General features: G+C 48.3%; 2 protein-coding genes across 3 annotated transcripts in view; both read right to left on the reverse strand.

Annotated features, from left to right (window-relative positions):
• Positions 1 to 357: 357 nt before the first annotated feature.
• LOC136967856 (SPEG neighbor protein-like) lies at positions 358 to 1,899 on the reverse strand. Its single transcript, XM_067261821.1, has 4 exons — positions 1,793 to 1,899; positions 1,317 to 1,624; positions 1,025 to 1,166; positions 358 to 867 (listed from the first exon to the last, which is right to left on the reverse strand). Exons 1-4 carry the CDS (start codon positions 1,897 to 1,899, stop codon positions 729 to 731), a joined length of 696 nt encoding a protein of 231 aa, XP_067117922.1. The 3' UTR covers positions 358 to 728.
• Positions 1,900 to 2,728: 829 nt separating this feature from the next.
• Positions 2,729 to 18,515, reverse strand: part of spegb (striated muscle enriched protein kinase b) — a 36,932-nt gene continuing 21,145 nt past the window's right edge. For both annotated transcript variants that reach the window (XM_067251237.1, XM_067251244.1), the window contains exons 18-41: positions 18,276 to 18,448; positions 17,923 to 18,035; positions 17,603 to 17,771; positions 16,555 to 16,654; positions 16,227 to 16,427; positions 15,953 to 16,010; positions 15,743 to 15,820; positions 15,307 to 15,479; positions 15,197 to 15,223; positions 14,414 to 14,566; positions 14,159 to 14,201; positions 13,952 to 14,020; positions 10,525 to 13,279; positions 10,050 to 10,199; positions 9,793 to 9,909; positions 9,219 to 9,386; positions 8,841 to 8,963; positions 8,389 to 8,553; positions 7,188 to 8,136; positions 6,505 to 6,744; positions 6,165 to 6,388; positions 5,894 to 5,969; positions 5,597 to 5,746; positions 2,729 to 5,283 (exon numbers count right to left, since the gene is read on the reverse strand). In XM_067251237.1, the coding sequence (XP_067107338.1) occupies positions 5,046 to 5,283; positions 5,597 to 5,746; positions 5,894 to 5,969; positions 6,165 to 6,388; positions 6,505 to 6,744; positions 7,188 to 8,136; positions 8,389 to 8,553; positions 8,841 to 8,963; positions 9,219 to 9,386; positions 9,793 to 9,909; positions 10,050 to 10,199; positions 10,525 to 13,279; positions 13,952 to 14,020; positions 14,159 to 14,201; positions 14,414 to 14,566; positions 15,197 to 15,223; positions 15,307 to 15,479; positions 15,743 to 15,820; positions 15,953 to 16,010; positions 16,227 to 16,427; positions 16,555 to 16,654; positions 17,603 to 17,771; positions 17,923 to 18,035; positions 18,276 to 18,448 (6,712 nt within the window). In that variant the 3' untranslated portion in view covers positions 2,729 to 5,045. The remainder of the gene's footprint in view (positions 5,284 to 5,596; positions 5,747 to 5,893; positions 5,970 to 6,164; positions 6,389 to 6,504; positions 6,745 to 7,187; positions 8,137 to 8,388; positions 8,554 to 8,840; positions 8,964 to 9,218; positions 9,387 to 9,792; positions 9,910 to 10,049; positions 10,200 to 10,524; positions 13,280 to 13,951; positions 14,021 to 14,158; positions 14,202 to 14,413; positions 14,567 to 15,196; positions 15,224 to 15,306; positions 15,480 to 15,742; positions 15,821 to 15,952; positions 16,011 to 16,226; positions 16,428 to 16,554; positions 16,655 to 17,602; positions 17,772 to 17,922; positions 18,036 to 18,275; positions 18,449 to 18,515) is intronic.

The raw sequence follows: 18,515 nt of genomic DNA on the forward strand, positions 1-18,515 counted from the left end.
CAATTTTTAAACAGTTGCATGCATCAACTAGAATGACAACCAAAAAGATGAACATGCAGGTAGGTTGGTAAAATCTATTGTCAGATTTTCCAAATAATCCTCATCCGTTTTTGATAAAACTTTGAAAGACGACTTGCCTACGTTCTATGGGCATGGATCCGGGGTGGCCTTGAAACCGGCCAGAAGGAAGAGAAGTTAGGGAAAGTCTTCAAAGTGCGTTCACTGATTTGTGAGTTAGTGCGAAAAGTCCAAAAAGTGAAAGAGTAAAAATGTGTCAAGGGAAACAATTCATTAACATTAACTTTAAATGAATGATTAATTTAATAAATAGTTGTATTTTATGTGTTTCACCTTCCATAAATTACGAATTGTTACAGATGAACCTAGTACATGAAGTAAATACACAGTTGGTTCCGAACATTGTTTTTCTGGCACTCAACATTTAATTTTCATGTATATTTATAGATAGCCTTTGTTTTCGGAAGTAGATGATTATTCCATTATAATTACAACATCAAGTTATTTTTATGCAGTTACTGCGAGTTCCTTAAAATATCTTGTATACAGTTGCCACAGCACATACATAGCAAAGCCATTTCCTTTATATTTTATTGAGGCATTTTTTATGTTATGTACATCAGTTCACAGCACTACTATCCTGGAGAGCAGCTTGTAGGCAGTTTTCCCCGGCCATGCGGAACCGTCATGGCCAAAGCACCAGGGGCAGGTCACAGAATGTCCACACGTGCGAACGACTGGTCCGTACCCAGGCTGTTCTCCACAAACACCTCATACTTGCCCGCGTCTGATAGTTGAGCATTTTTTATGGTCAGGATTGTGTTGGTGTCCCCAATATCATAGAACACTCTGAGAGGCAGAAGAGAGAAAGCCTTACATTAACTCCTATATAAAGAATGACAAGCAAACAATGACTCCTATATAAAGAAGATAACAAGACATCAGCATGTGTTACATGAGAGTAGAGATCTATCAGAGTTACTGAGGGAAGGAGAACCGGGCTCACCTTTCGTCCTCCTCGATGTCGTCTCCATCTTTGATCCAGCCAACGTCCGGAGGCGGCTCCCCACTGATCTCCGCCCTCAGCACCACAGTGGTCCCTCGCTTCTTCTTCACGCTGTCTGGCCCTTTGGTCACCTTAGCAGGGACTGGGGAGCACAACATCACCAGGGGAGGGACCGTTTAACACCAACTGTACACCACCAATGTACAGCAGTCATATTGGAAGATTTTTTTTTTACAAAAAAATACTGCAGTAAAAAGTTTTAAGAACTCCAACAAAATGGTTGTGTACACACCTTCTACCAGAATACAGGCGGATCCAGACGTCTGTCCAAACGGGTTCTTTATGGTGACCGTGTATTTCCCCAGGTCTGCCAGAACGCCATCTCGCACCACCAGAGCCACAAAGTCAGGGTCCTCAAACACATAGCGGTACTTAGGGTCGTCCTTGAGCTCCCGGCCGTCCTTGGACCAGACGATGAAGGGGTCTGGGAAGGCGCTGACCCGACACTCCAGCTTGGCAGCGCTGCCCTCCAGCAGCACCACATCCCGCAGCTCCTGCAGGATCTTAGGAGGACCTTTCTCCCTCAGCTCCTTACGGGATCTGAGGTTCCAGAGGAGACACTGGAATCAACAGACATACATGCATACATGTGTACAGTACAGTACAGTACAGTACATACATGTACATGCATACATACATGCACACATACATACATACATGCACATCAATTAAACCTTGAAACCAAAGCATAATGCAGTGCGTGAATACCTGTGCCCCCGGTATGAGGCCTGGATGCGTATGGCAGCCTCCTGGACCTGGGGGTCCTTCACGTCCAGGGTGCAGCCAGGAGGAGGCCCTGCCTTGGGTTTGGACATCTGAAACACAAGACAGCAGAGCAGGGGCCTTGGTTTACATGGGATATTTTTGTTAGTGTGGAACATGGTCAACATTAGTATGGCAACAATGAAACCATCAAGCATCCACAAATTGGGAACCAAAGCTTCAATCTTCACTTAAGACATTTCTTGTTGCTTAACTCAAACAACTATACATGCTGGCATGATGAAGCTGTAATCAAGACTGTTCCTATAGAACTCTCTCTACTTCTGCACTCTCTGCTTTCACCAAACCCTCTCAGATGACTTACCCTGGAGCAGCTCCTAGCAGGGTTCTTCTCTCCGGGCCAGACGGCTGAGGGGGCTGGAGCTTTATAAGCAGCGGTCCTCAGAGCAGGCCTTGGGCCCCCAGGGGCCCTGGAGACTCCCTGATGGAGGGGCAGGGCCTGCACATGCAAGGCTTGTCCTTCTTTGGAGCTTCAGATCAGGACTGGCATGGCCAGGCTGATAAAAGATGTGCTCCACATGCTCAGTCTTTCCATCAGGCCTTATATGGTCCTCTCATCAAATACCCACGAGGATGCCTTCAGGAGCTAACAGGCCAGCAAATGGCCGAAGTGGATTCCTGAGAACCTAGACTGAAATGTGAGTGCTCCCTGGTGGAGAAGCAGACACACAGGTGGGTTAGGGTATGTGGTTACCCCCAGGTGGCTGGGTGGAGCGTGAGCTCATGGAAATATTACCTCATCTCCTCCCAGCCATGTTGCTGATCACTGCCCCAAACCAGCGAGCACCATGGCAGGACACTGCTAATGCTAATGCAGCTTTTCATCCCGTTTAAAGAGAAAAATGAAACATTATGACAGAGTTGGTAGGATTTCCTTTATTATTTGCAGCAATGTCAGCTGTCATGCCTGTTTCATGCCAAATTCAGAAATTAAGAGAACAAAAATTTAGAAGAGAACAAGTTTACTGTAGGTTGCACCAAACATGACCACTCAATCACTCAATAAATACACAAAACTAACACAAAGAAAGCAATCCAGTGACTTAATGTCCCCCAAAACATAACTGGCGTTTATTTTAGGAAATTTGTTTTTATTATCATACTAAAACATATTCTGAATATTTAATTCAGGTCCATGTCCAAAACTGTCCTCACCTTTTTAAACTGTTAGAAGCATGCTTGTTCTTTTGTCCGCAGAATCATTCCTGCCATTTTGCATTTTAGGCAAGTATCTACACTGCTCATTATACCAACTCTTTGACCACATTTCTTGGTTTGAAAAGACGTCATATGCTATACAGAAAGGAATATATCTGAGGGTTAATAAATTAATAGACATGAGAAACTTTATTTGTAGAATCCAGGATTTGATGTCCTTAATCATTTTGAAGATATTACTGGATGAATCATTGACTGCCAAAAACAACTAAAACGTACGTAATCTTCAAATTCAAATGACAGGACACAACAGCAGCCACCACAACATCAAGCCCATTCTCGACTATGGAGTGTAATAGCAGGAGTTATGTTGTCCGTCTAATAAATAAGATTCTGAAACTAGAAAGCATGACACAATGACACACATCAAGCACAGCTCCTGACCACAGCCTACATTCATCACATCTGGTTCTGAACGTTACAGTATCAATCTATAAATCATGCGTTGATTTTAAGAAGTTTGTGCAAAAACTCAAATAGCATGCATTGATATTGAATTTGGATTTGGCCCATGATGATTAGGCTTAAACAATAAATATATGATATATTCGTAAACCAAATGTGCTTTATTGTGCTGGGCTGATTTAAGCAGCTAGAGAACCAAAACTATTGTAAAATCGATCAACAAACAAACTTCACCTAAAGCTTGATAAAATGTCAAATACTTAGCAAAATACTTTACTTTTAAAAGTTCACATTTTGTGTGTGGATTTGTTTCATACACACAAATGTAGGTAATGACTTGGTAAACTAATAACTAAAACCTTTGGTAAGATCATCCAACGTAACTAAGAAGTGTAAAATAGCCATACGGTAGATTTTGTTTTGTAAGCTGCATTTCAGACAAAATACCCAGAATGCCGTCTTAATGTCAATAAATCTGTTTGTTATCTCTGTGGTAATAAATTAAAGGTTTGTCAAATGGTTTTCCATTTCCATTTAGTCATTTAGCAGACGCTCTTATCCATAGCGACTTACAGTAAGCACAGGGACATTCCCCCGAGGCAAGTAGGGTGAAGTGCCTTGCCCAAGGACACAACGTCATTTTGCACAGCCAGGAATCAAACCGGTAACTTTCAGATTACGAGCCAGACACCCTAACCGCTCAGCCACCTGACTCCCGTTTTAATTGAAGTAAGGGCACTTGTTGATTCCAGAAACCCTAAACCAGGCTACCTTTAATTATCTTATATCTTCTTAGTCAAAAGTGCATTATGGAAACACCAGGTGACCAAAATGCACGGACATTATTTTTGAATAAACGGTGTAAGGAATAAGGACATTTTGTGGCCTGCCCGCACCTAGTTAAAAAGTATTTTTTTCTTCAATTTAAAGCTTCTTCAAGTAGCCCTTGTTGATCATGTACAAACCTGTTCAATTCATGGGCCAGTCACAAACCCTTAGATAATACATTTGCATACTGTGCTGTCTCTTTGTCGATTATGTTTTGTTAAAAGGTACCAAAAAATTCTGATCAATTCATTCTCAGAAACTATCCTGATAAGAACGGTAAAGATGTAATATGTGTGTCCTTCACTAAACAACTAGCAGAGGCAAGAAACACCATCTCTCCACTAATATGAATATATTTATGATTTAGAATTACACATTTACATCACACATTGATGTCTAGAGAAAATATCGTATTGAAGTGAGATGGAGATCTTTCCATCTCTACAACTCAGAAATGGAAAGACTTAACTCAAATCCAGAGTTTTGAGAAGCTACCAGAAGCTCTGATGATATGGAGATATGGAGTCTCAGCTCAGGTGTCTTCCAGTGTTTGTGGATCATTTCATGATCGAGTAAGAAACTATAAAACAGTCCTGGTTCCCGGAGGCCAGGCCGCTGCAGGTTCCCCAGGAGGAGTGACCCCGCTTGAGGATCCAGGGAGCTCCCCCACCTCTGGGCACCGCATCCTGCCTTCGTACAGACTGCAGGTCCTCCTGCTTCCAGGCTGTCAGTGAGCAGCGGGCGAGAGGGTGGAGGCGGGTGAGGCGGGGCTGGGAGGCGTGCTCTGGTAGGAGCGCAGCAGGACGCGGTGCTTGGTGGCCACCTCGACGCGGCCGCGCTGCTGCTCAGCCAGGAAGTCTTTGAGGCGCGTGGTGGTGAAGGTGAGTGTCTGGCGCCGCAGCCTCATCAGGTAGGCGTCCTGCAGCCAGGAGTTGTTGAAGCAGTCCTTGATGGAGGGCCGCGCCCTGAAGCAAAGACACATAGGGTGTTTTTAATTATTTAATTATGTAGTGTAAACAAACATATTTTTTCAAAAGTTTAAAAAAATAGGTTTTGAAAGGTTGAAATAATATTTTTGAAAAAGGTTTTGAAAAAACTGTCTCCTCCCCTTCTATGTGTGTGAAAAAAAATGGGGAAAGCTGGAAAAAATACTTCGTTACATTTTCATAAAATTCCTTTTAAGTGTATACATAATTGGCCAATAAATCAGATTATTGTATTTCTCTTTGCATTAAAAGCGTCTGCTAAATGACTCCAGAATGCTTGTGGAAGGCTCACCAGGGGTAGCTACAGAGAATCTTCTTCAGGAACAGAGAGGCACTTTGAGACACGTTCTGGTAGAGTTTTCCAAGGTCAAACTTTGCTGCCTGGATCCTCGCCTCAGTCTCCCGAGGATCATTCTCCATGAAGGGCAAGCAGCCACTCAACCTGTGAGGTGCACACACACACAGATCATTAAAAGCAAACTTTCATTCAGTATCTCAAGAGTATGAGATACTCTCTGAGCATGTCTGGTCATCTTTGGAAGTCACTGCCTGTTCCTAGAGCTCCCCTGTGAGCTGGTGTGGTACTCACATGATGAAGGTGAGCACGCCCAGGCTCCAGATGTCAGCAGGAGGTCCCACCACATCTCCTCTCAGCATCTCAGGAGCTGCAGCCGGATGCAGAGAACACACCACACGGACACATCAGGGTCTTTAAATCAAGCAGTATTTCATTCCCTAATGATTAACTGTCAGCGCGTAGTGCAAGGGTTGTTTTATAGATGCATATCAGTGGTGAAGATGACTTTCTGTTAGCCTTCCTGGGAAAAAAAGTTGTTTTTAAGGTGATCAGCATTACTTACCCATGTACTCCAAAGTCCCCACAGGTGGACTGAACTGCTTCAGGAACAGAGGGTTAAAGTTCTGGGCGCTGCCGAAGTCGATGATCTTCACAACGTTCATGTAGGTGATGATGATGTTTTCTGCCTTGATGTCGAGGTGCAGGATGCGTCGGTTTTGAAGGTAGTCCAGTCCCTGCAGGATCTGGACTATATACCCCACCACATCATCCTCAGAGTAGCGGAACCTGACAGGACACCGACACAGCACACAATACATCAATACATTAATGTTGCGATACAACAATATACTTTACAAAGAACAACTTCATCTTAATTTATCTACTATCAGGCGGTATCTGACCTGTCTATGAGGCTGTAGAGGATCTCCTTGCCGCTGCAGCACTCGGAGATGAGGACGAGGTAGCGAGGAGTGACGTAGGCCTCGTGCAGAGCCATGATCTTGTCGTGGTGGAGCGACTTGAGGATGTCGTACTCCTGCAGGACCGCCTGCTTGCTCTCTGCCTCGTACGGCACGATCTTGGCCATGAACAGGTTCCCTGTGGCGTTCTCACGGCACTCCCGGATCACGCCAAACCGCCCCCTGTGAGGAGAAGCACATGAAAGGAGTCAGGTGGCTGAGCGGTGAGGGAATTGGGCTAGTAATCCGAAGGTTGCCAGTTCGATTCCCGGTCATGCCAACTGACGTTGTGTCCTTGGGCAAGGCACTTCACCCTACTTGCCTCGGGGGAATGTCCATGTACTTACTGTAAGTCGCTCTGGATAAGAGCGTCTGCTAAATGACTAAATGTAAATTACTAAATGAAAGACTTGCTGCTGTTACAGCATCGTGGGGAAATGTTTACTGCCATCAGAATTGTAACATCTTCAGCTGCTATCCAACTATTCTGATATAAATGGACTTACTGGTATGTGTATCGTTGATCTTTTTCAATGTCACAATACGCATAACTGTGTTTTTATCCGTGCAGTTAAGAAATTCAGTGACTTGTTTTTATCGTTGTTCTGTTTTGTGTATGTGTTCACCTGGCCTTCTCATCCATGAAGGTGTACGGTTTCTGGGGCACCCCCTGGCGCAGGGACCCGTCTCCAGGCTTCCCTGAGGGGGTCCTGCGCCCCGACGGGGTCATGCGCCCCGAGGGGGTGCTTCTCCCGGAGGGTCCCGGGCCTCCGTCCATGACGGGGGTCAGACTGGAGACCAGCACCACGGGAGGGGCCAGCGCAGGGGCCGGGGTGGAGGCGCTGGAGGGGGAGGGAGGGGTGAGGCGAGCCGTGGAGACAGGAGCGTACATGGGTAGAGAGGAGATGGGCTTGCCGATGGAGGGAGGTGGGCTTACGAGCGGAGGGCCGGAGGTGGGAGGAGTTTTAGCCGTGGGGGGGATGATGTTGGTTGGGCTTTGGGGTTTGGGGAGGACAACAGGTGGGGCCAGTTTTACGGGAGAGGGCGCAGGCTTCCCTACGTTAATGTTGAGGGTGGTCTTGGATTTGGACGGAGGTGGCAGAGCCTGGGGCGTGGAGGGGAGAGGGCTGGAGGGAGGAGGGCTGGAGGGGGAGCTTGCCTGGACGGAGGGCTGGACAGAGGGAGGGCCAGGCTGTTTTAGAAGAGAAGTTCCTGCCTTGGCCCCTGATACAGCTGGGGGCTGAGTGGAGGGGGCTGGGGGCTGAGTGGAGGGGGCTGGGGGCTGAGTGGAGGGGGCAGGGGTTTTGGTGAAGGGGTAAGGGACAGGGGCTTGTGTGGAGGTAGCAAGGGGGGCTGGAGGTTGAGTGGAGGGGGCAGGGGGGGCTGGAGGTTGAGTGGAGGGGGCAGGGGGGGCTGGAGGTTGAGTGGAGGGGGCAGGGGGGGCTGGGGGTTGAGTGGAGGGGGCTGACCCTTTACTAGGGGTTTTAATGGGGGGCACTGTCATTGATGACATCATCACCACGGGAGGGGAAGGGGCGGTGTTAACCACCCCCGCTCCGCTGGACTTGAGTTGTTCTGAAGAAGAAGAATGATATACAGTTTAATGTTTAAAACTGTAATTTGTCTTGAAAATAATGTTTCAGGCAGAATATGAATACATAAAATACATTTTAAAAACTATATATAATATCTTATGATTGATAACAGGCCTATATGTGGCATGATGAACTGTTCTCTTCCACCTTTTAAAGTTTCAGATTTCAAAACTTGAAATCCGTTTTCTCAGAAGTCAGAGCTTGACATATCTTCTATCCACCCTTTCCATACCTGTGGTGTCCAGGCAGACGATATCAGACAGGCTGCTGTAGGGGCCTTGGCCTGCTTTGTTGACACATGCCACCCGGAACCTGAACGCGCCCCCTGCTGGCAGGTCAACTACATTGTAGTAGCAGTCAGCCACTCCTGTGGCCACTATCAGCCAGTTGACCTCACCTGGGGGAAACAAACATGTTTACATGTTTAATACTACATTGTAGGATGTGACTGATTGAGGATTATCAGTCATTGATTACTTGGTCTATTGATCCTATGGAAGAAGCAAGGCTACAGCAACAGAAACACACACAGCGACCACAAGGTGGCAGTACTTGGTTGACAGCTGCTGTGATACAGCTCAGTAGTGGAGCATTTAACTGCAGATCAAAAGGTTGCAGGTTCAAATCTTCCCCTTCTGGTGAAATGTATTATTACTGTGCTACAGTCTGAGGAGGTGGCCTCACCCTCTGCCTTCCTCTCCAGGGAGTAAGTGCAGGGGGCCATGGTGTCAGAGGGCCTCCACAGCACCAGGGCCGTGTTCCTGTACCTCTGGGGCACCTCTGGCGTCCCAGGACGACTGGGGAGACCTGACACACACACACACACACACCAGACACACACACACACACCAGACACACCAAACACACACACCAGACACACACACACACCAGACACACACACACACCAGACAAACACCAGACAGGAGAAGAACAAACTCACGATGAGCAGTTAATGGATCCGTTTTGACAGCTCTCTACGAGTCCCACATTCCTTTTACACCTCCACAGTTGGGGTCACACTCAACACACACCCAATTGAACTCGCACACACTATTGACATACGTGCGAGGGAGAGTGTGCATGAGCTGGACACGGCTGCCAGGGGGTTGGTGGCCACGCACTCGTAGAGGCCCGCGTCCTTCTTGGTGGTCTTCATGATCATCAGCAGCTGCCGGCCGTCTGGACAGGCGATCATGTTCATCCTGGCATCTATCTCCAGAGGCTTCTTGTCTGAGGGGAACAAAGCAGCAAAGATTTGATTCAAGGAAACGTCACAAGGTATCACCTGCCTGTCAACAGTAACGTTACAATACTAGCCTGGGCATTGTTGTTGATGCACAGGTGTTATGTGTATAGTGTTGTGTATAGAGTATTACCATATTAAGATTAAAAAATTAAAAAAATACAATGGGAGCTTAAATTCTCTTCCTATTTCATTGAATTTGCTGTTGCCAGCACATAAGACTGGTATGTAGAACTGCTGATGCTAGTGTTTGCTTCCCAAACTAAATAACTGACTTGTATTCCAGTATCCATTCACAACAGCACCCATACAGGTAAGTCCAGTAGGTCCTTTCCAGTAGGACAGGCAGCAGGACTCGTTCTGTTGTCAGCGTGGCGTGAGAAGAAGGCTGACCTTTCATCCAGTGGATGTGAGGGTGTGGCGATCCAGCCGGGAGACAGCTGAGGGTGATGGGATCTCCCTCCAGCAGGACGTGGTCCCTCAGCTTTATGTGGAACACAGGAGGGAAGTCTACAGGGGACATACAGAGGTGGACACTCTGCTCAGTGTGTATTCAGACAGACCGCTTGGGGCGTTGAGCTGCAATACATACAACTACATTTTGGATGGTCAGTCTAGAGTACTAGTTTCCCCAGGTATGGACTACATACCAGAGGCCAGTCTGGAGTACTGGCGTGAGCCGAGAGAGCCGTTCTCCCTGGCGATGGCGGAGGGGATGTCGGGCTGAGACACAGTCTTGTCCCTGCGTCCTCTGGTCAAGCCCCAGCGATCCCAGCGAGACCTGCGCTCGCCCTCCCCACCTGCGGAGGAAACACACAACTCTAACTGAAATCAACACAAGTGGGTAATAAGGAAGAAAATGTTCATGTTAGAACGTGCATAAAACAGGCTCTTACTTTGCACCTTCAACTAAGTACAGCGCAAGTATCAATGACTAAAGTCCAGAAATGTAAATGTCTGTTAATCCCACATGTATCCTGAAGAAAGGTAAAACTGTACAACTGCTATTAAAACTGACAAGAAACCAGAGTCTTGCTTCCTCTAAACCCAGGATAACATTAGTATTTATTGATGGTGCAAACAGTTCAACCCTGTCAATTAGAATGAGGAGAAGAACAGTCCCACCTTTGGAAGCTGTTTCTGACTTCACACTGGACATGGATCCCAGAGACTCGGAGGAGGCCGTGCTTCCTGACTGAGTGGCCAGCTGGTTCTGAGGCACCGCCATGCTCTTCAAACCCCTGCCCTCTGACGTGGACCTGCGCAGCATGGAGAGGATGGGAGTCTTCTTACTCTCTGGCTTGGCCTCCTTCTCCTCCGTCCGCCTCTCTTCAGAGACACTGCGGATCTTCATGGAGATCCCTGCCACGGTCGACTCTATCTTCCTGCGCATGGCAAGGACGGGAGACTCGTTGGGCTTCTTGAGTTCCATCCCCTCCTCCGTCGGCGGTTCGCTCTCTCCGTCCATCCTCATCATCTCCACCTCCTTCCTCTCCTGGGAACCCCGTCGGCCCAAGGCCCAGGACAGCCTCCTCTTGGGGGAGACTGGATCCTCCTCCTTCGGCTTCTCCTCCTTGCGCTCGGCCGACGGGGTCCTGCGGAGTCTCATGGAGAGGCGCCTCATAAAGCCCTGGTCCTTCTGGGCCTCGCGGAGGTCCTGGACAGACTTGGACTTCTCTTCCAGCCTCCTGGGGGAGATCTCCAGCGGGGCTCCGGTTGGCCCGGGTCTGTAGATCTCCTCGCTGAACTCTGTAGAGTCCGAGGATGCGGCGGGCTTGTCCTCGTTCTTTGACCAGGACAGGAGTTTGAGGCCTCGGGTCAGAGAAGACTCACGCTTCTTGAAGCGGGCCTCAAACACCTCCTCAGAGGCGATGTCCTGGAAGCTGCCCCCGAGAGGGGGGGCCGCCGGGGGCGAGGGGGCTGTCAGGGGCGGGCTGGGCTCCTTGGAGAGCTGCTCTGGGGAGGCCACTCTGGAGTACACCGCAGGGTGTTCAGTGGTGAGGGCCACGACTGGTCTGGATGGGCCAGGGACAGCTGGAGGCGTGGAGTCCAGCGCTGGTTCAGGAGCCCTCACACCCACTGGGGTGGAGGGACCAAGCGGAGGGTTTTTCATGGGCTGCAGGGAGGGGACCATGATGGTCTGCATTATGCTGGCGTATGCTGAGGTGGTGCCGTCTGGGAGTGTAACTCTAGCGGGGGGCGTGGGCGTCACGTACGACGACACCACGTTAGCTGGACCTCTTGAATAAACCTGTGTTGGAGAGACCATAATAGAGCTGGTGGAGATGACCATCTCAGACTTCATCGGTGTCTTCACTTCCTCTTCCATATCTTCTTCTACTTGTACTTTTTCTACCGTTTTTGTTTCAGCAACCATATCAACTCTCTCCTCAGTCTTCTCGTCAACGTGTTCCTCTTCCTCTTCTTCCATTCTCTCCTCTAAGGTGAAGGTCTGGGCCGGGGGAGGGTCTCTCTGGGCCGGGGCAGGCTCTCTCTGGGCCGGGGGAGGGTCTCTCTGGGCCGGGGCAGGCTCTCTCTGGGCCGGGGGAGGGCTTGGGTCTCTCTGGGCCATGTTCTCTTCCATCATTGGTTCCTCTGACATGCTCATGTCCTTCTCAGAGAAACCACTCGTGCTTGACCTTTCATCAAAAGTGCTGTCAGTGGTCGTCCCATCTGGTTTATCACTGGGACACTCTTCAGCTTTGGTCTCTTTGTCGATCAGCGAATCTTCGTACTCCATCTTGGTCGGACTCTCCTGTCTTGCTGGCTCTGGGATGGGCGGCTTGGGGGATGGTTCTCTGGGAGTGACCGGTCTGGAGTCCAGCTTTATCTGCTCAGTGAGAGCAGACATGGATATGGCCTCCTGGAGTCTCCTCTCCTCTATCTGTGCCAGGGGGATCTCCAGGGGGGCTCCTGAGCGCCGGTACAGGGGCATGGGCTCTGTGTCCCCCTGGCTGAAGGAGGCGCTCTTGCGGAGGACTTTGGGTTTGGGCAAGTCTTCTCTGGAGGAGTCGCTGGAGGCAGCCCTGATCAGAGGAGGAGGGCCGAGGCGCGGAGCTCGAGAGTGGCGCTCTAGAGAAGACGCTCGTTTATCGTCACCCATCCCCAACGTCTCCAGCAGGGGCCCCCGCAAGCCGCTCATCTTCTTGTCCACGGATCCGCCTCGCAGCAGCCTCTGCCTCATCAGCTCCAGTTTGAGAGCGTAGTCTTCCTGGCTCATGGTGGCTGTCCCCGGGCTGCCGCTCCTCCTGGGCAGCTCCATGGACACAGCTTTCTTCAGTATCTTCCTCCCGCTCTCGGGAGCGCCGTCGCCAGGGCCTTCCTCCGGCGGGATGTGTAGCAGCAGGGCACTGTCGGCCGAGCCCCCTCGACGCAGCGTTCCTCTTCTGCTGCCAGCGTCGGGTTTGTCAGAGTCCATGCTGGAGCCCCTGCGTAGAGGCCTCCTGGCCTGGTCTGGCTGGGCCAGCTCGGCGGGGGGCTCGTCGTCTGAGGAACCTTTATCGGTCTCTTGAGCCGACCTCTTCCTCTGCCGGCCCCTGCCTGAGGAGTCTGCCCCCTGGGCCTCCAGCCCTGCAGCCTCTCGCTCCTCCTGCCCTGGAGACTCTCGGGTTTTAGTGGTCCCGTTTGGTCGGCCTGTCCCCTCCTCATCTCCCTGGATGTCAGTCAAAGACATTCTGGATCCGGAAAATTCCACAGTTATTGGCATTGGGATGAATGGAAGCTCGTCGATGTCTTCATCCGAATCGGAGGAAGATGAAGGTGGTGGGGAACCTTCCTTTAGGTGTCTGGGTACCGCTATGGAGATATGGTTGGTGGAGTCATTTAGCAACTCTGGGATGGATCTCATGACCATTTTGGATTTGTAGCTGATGAGAGAGCGCTGTAGAACCACAGAAACAACACATTTTCTTTAACTGGTAGACACACAAATCAGTACAACCCAGAATTACTTAATTGTGAAATCCAGAGATGGCAAAAGTACACACATCCTTCCCTCAAGTAGAAGTACAGATACTCATGTTTAAAAAGAGTGGTAAAAGAAGTGCTGACTACACTTTTTCATTCAAGTTAAGATTTTTTTTCAGAATTTTTGGGGTAATTTTTGTTTTCAACATTTTGGAAGAAAATATTTTTTCAACTGTACAAAAAAATGATTTTTTGGGAAAAAGATTTTCGAAAATATTTATAGAAAAATTGCAAATATTTTTTCAACCTTTCAAAATGTGTTCTAACTTTTTTTCCTATTCTTTTTAAGCCCTACATAAAAAATTAAAAATAAACTTTCAAAATAGAGTACAGTAGAGTCCATCAAGTACTCAATGATACAAAACTTGTGCCACCAAATACAGATTAAAACAAAAGTAAGAAGCCTGGCTTGAAAATATAAGAAGCAGAAAGTACAGATATTTGATTTGTGAGAGTTATAAGTTGTACGAAAAATAGTGAAGTAAAGTACTGATACCAGAAAAAGAAAGTACAGTAACAAAGTATTTGTACTTTGTTACTTCCGTGTCCATCTGTGTTGAAATCTGAAAGTAGTTAAATCCCTTACCTGCCATTTCCTACGAGACACAAACTTCTTGAGGGCTTCTGTGTTTATAGCCTTCCCCTTTGTGAGTGTCTGAAAAACATGACAAAAGTGAAGGATAATCATTTCAGTTTATTTAATACTCAATATTTTTGAATGCTGTGAGATACCCAGAGTCTAGTGGGGGTCTTGTTTAAACCCATGGCGTAGTCAGTACATTCTTAACTGTACCTTAAACCAGGGATGACGAAGGCATTCCTGGGTATCAGACCTCCTGTAGGTTCAAAAGGGCATTATGCTGCATTATATTATATTTTGTCTCCAACAGTAAAGGTATTCTTTTTGTACTGTATATATACTGTATATATATGAGCATACCGCTACTAATGCTACAGGCATCCCATTGAAAATACAATATAGAAGAACTAATTGTTTATTCGTTTTTGTCCAATGAGGGTATTTAGTTGTTAAGATATGATTCCTCACAGCCTGTCAGCGACCAGCAGCTTGATGATGAAGCCCTTGGCTTCTCGACAGAGGTCCGCGAACATTCTTTCCTCAAAAGCCACGTTGTAGTTCCTGATGTTGAGCAGAGAGCTGCGGTCGTCCTCTCCAGCAAATGGAGACACGCCAGTCACACTGAAGCAGACACAGTGTTGTTTGAAGCCTCAATCAGGAGATAGGGGGTGATTACAGCAACAGCTCCCAATCAGGAGATATGGGGTGATTACAGCAACAGCTCCCAATCAGGAGATAGGGGGTGATTACAGCAACAGCTCCCAATCAGGAGATAGGGGGTGATTACAGCAACAGCTCCCAATCAGGAGATAGGGGGTGATTACAGCAACAGCTCCCAATCAGGAGATAGGGGAGTGATTACAGCAATGACATGGTGTAAGGCAGCCATTCCCGGCCCACTTGCATAGCTCAAATATTTTTTCCGCCGCCCAACACATCCGTTCACTTAAACATGCGTATCACACATGTTTAACAGAACCACGGCGTATGCAAGTTAACGCAACAATGTCCGTTTAAAATGTTTAAGAATTTTTATAATCATTTACCAACAGTATATATAAATATTTTGATATTTATTCATTTTTAATATTGGTTTTCATTGGTTTGGCGGCCCACCTGCATTACCCTCAGTCCCACAGTTTGGGAATCGCTGGTGTAATGCATCAGGCAAGGCCTAGCTTCTATTGAGATTCAGAGAGTTGTAATTGCTGAATGTTGTTATAGCTGAATAATGATAAATATTTCACTCACCACAGATAAGTGATGACTCCGATTGGCCTAGGGATAAAAGCAGAGTATAAAGTGAAACTTGATTTAATTTTAGATATGATTCAGATCCCTCATGTGTGCCAGCTTCTTACCAGATGTCCGTTGCCATGGACACAGGGGTCTGATTCACTATTTCTGGGGCAACAAATTCTGGAGTGCCGTATTTACAGTACTGAGCCTCGTCTGGTGTCAGCTGCACAGCGTTGCCGAAATCACAGATCCTGATCTGGTCGCCATGGGGATCGGCCATGAGGATGTTGTCAGGCTGGAGGGAGAGAGCATATTCATGATCACACAGATGAATACAGGTGGAGCTCAGTGGTGAAGCGTTGTAGTAGGTCAAGAGGTTGCAGGTTCAAATTCCCTCCCTGTTTTTCGCTTTAGATAAAAAACAAATGCTAAATAAAAACATAATCTTACATAACATTATAAAACTAATACAATCCTTAATATCTTGACGGTGGGCATACGGAACACTTCAGGACATGGAAAACCCCAAAATTCCATATTATAAACCCACATATTTACCTTGATGTCCAAATGTATGACATGTTGTCGATGTAGATAGTCCAGCCCCTCCAGCAGTTGTCTCATACAGGAGCGGACCTGTGGCACACAGAAGAGCACATGTCGTTCCATCCAGCTTTACATTCAAGCTGTAATACTGCAGCAGTGACAGGAAGTGACTCAGCGAGGGGTTGAGTCATGTAGACATCTGAGCAGGCTGCTTGAACCTACATCAGACTCCATCACATTAGACTTCTTGATGAACCTCTCCAGTAACTCCTCGTTGCAGCTTCAGGTATTCATCAAGGAAAAATGATTTTCTTTTCAAAACAGGACATGCAATATTGCTAGACACCCTATGGACATTGTTATTTTATGATGTGTTAGAGTGTGTATGTGTGCATCATGTAAGAGATTATAGCCTCATCCCTCCTCCTTCCTCTTCAAGATATTGCAGTCCAACTTGAAGGTGTTTGCCCTTCAGTCAGTGTTCAGACAGAGATACATCTCAGTGATGATGACCACGGCGTTCTTCTTCTCAAAGGCATCGTGGAAGTAGAGGATTCTTTCGTGGTCCAGACGAGACAGCAGGTTCATCTCCCTCAGGGCCGAGGCTTTTCTCTTAGCTCGCGCTGAGATGAACTTGGCAGAATATTCCATTTTTCCTGCTTTCTGTGTCACAAGTTTGACGTACGAGAAGGCTCCTCTGGAGAAACAAGCAGAGTTACTCAAATCCAAAGCTGATTGTTTTATTAGGTGAGTTCATTGCTGTTTAGTTTCAGGTTAGGGTCGTAACTCGTTGATCAGCTGTAGATCTGCTAACAGGTCCTCACCTCCCGATCTCCTTGTGGATGTCGTAGTAGTCTGTCAGCCGGCGCATCCTCCTGAGCAGGGTCTCCTCATCGAGCACGGGCTTCTGCTGGTCCTTAACATCTGCAGAGGAACACGAACAACACAGACCTCCAGCCGTTTACACTGACCTCAGAGCAGACAGATTTTTATGCCGTTCATGTTTCTGCTCCCTTATGGTTACCTGGGGGTGGGGTTACCTGGGGGTAGGGTTACCTGGGGGTAGGGTAACCTGGGGGTAGGGTAACCTGGGGGTAGGGTAACCTGGGGGTAGGGTTACCTGGGGGTAGGGTTACCTGGGGGTAGGGTAACCTGGGGGTAGGGTTACCTGGGGGTAGGGTTACCTGGGGGTAGGGTAACCTGGGGGTAGGTAGGTAGGGGTACCATTACCCGGGGGTAGGGTTACTTGGGTTTAGGGTTACCTGGGGGTGGGGGTAGGGTTACCTGGGGGTAGGGTAACCTGGGGGTAGGGTAACCTGGGGGTAGGGTAACCTGGGGGTAGGGTTACCTGGGGGTAGGGTAACCTGGGGGTAGGTAGGTAGGTAGGGGTACCATTACCCGGGGGTAGGGTTACTTGGGTTTAGGGTTACCTGGGGGTGGGGGTAGGGTTACCTGGGGGTAGGGTAACCTGGGGGTAGGGTAACCTGGGGGTAGGGTTACCTGGGGGTAGGGTAACCTGGGGGTAGGGTAACCTGGGGGTAGGGTTACCTGGGGGTATGGTAACCTGGGGGTAGGGTAACCTGGGGGTAGGGTTACCTGGGGGTAGGGTTACCTGGGGGTAGGGTAACCTGGGGGTAGGTAGGTAGGTAGGTAGGGGTACCATTACCCGGGGGTAGGGTTACCTGGGGGTAGGGTAACCTGGGGGTAGGGTTACCTGGGGGTAGGGTAACCTGGGGGTAGGTAGGTAGGTAGGGGTACCATTACCCGGGGGTAGGGTTACTTGGGTTTAGGGTTACCTGGGGGTGGGGGTAGGGTTACCTGGGTTTAGGGTTACCTGGGGGTAGAAGTAGGGTAACCTGGGGGTAGGGTTACCTGGGCGCACGCTGAGCTCAGCCTTGCAGGACACAGACCCGGCCAGGTTCCTGGCGGTGCAGGTGTACACTCCAGAGTCCTCCTCACGTGTGTTCAGAACCACCAGAGAACACTCGCTGTCATCGTACACAAACGTGTAGTGACTGCTCTCTGACAACAGTACGTCATTCTGAAATGGACAGATAGCAAAGCAATGTCAAATAATGTCAGATAATGTCCATTTCAATTCTTGGTGCAACTACTGTCATCAAATCACATATTTTTCAAAATAAATTACAGAGAAACAGATGCAAGCACACACACAGTTTCCTGTCGTGTACCTTGAACCACAGGATGTCGGGGACAGGACTGCCCTCCACCACCACAGCAAAGTGAGGCGTCTCCCCCACAGACACATCCACGTCCTCCATGATACTCTCAAACGTTGGGGGTGCTGGGAGGGAGAGATACAACTCTTTATTCGGCATGAAAGCACGAATCAGCACAGATTTAAAAAAATAAGACTGAGCTCTGATAATTATTTTTTATATAATAAACAGTCAAAATAATTTTTGATTAAAATGTTGGAATCCTATGACAAAGTGCTTCAATTTCATTAATTAATTAAAAAGCTCTTGGTCTGCTGCAAACCAGCTGTGAGTCGCTGTGATTCTGGGAAGCGTCTGAAACCCACCAGCTATCTCCACGCTGAAGGTGCAGGAGTCACTGCCACACTTGTTGGAAGCCACACACACCATCTGGCCCACGTCGGCTAGCTTCACCCGCAGCATCTTCAGGGTGTGCTGGTCGTCATCAGGCATGAGCATCTCAAACAGGCCTGGTCTGCTGGACAACACCAGCCCCCTCCTGAACACACCACAACACTGCTCAACACCAGCCCCCTCCTGAACACACCACAACACTGCCCAACACC

This window comes from Osmerus mordax, chromosome 2, assembly GCF_038355195.1.
Source record: "Osmerus mordax isolate fOsmMor3 chromosome 2, fOsmMor3.pri, whole genome shotgun sequence".
Taxonomy (NCBI): domain Eukaryota; kingdom Metazoa; phylum Chordata; class Actinopteri; order Osmeriformes; family Osmeridae; genus Osmerus; species Osmerus mordax.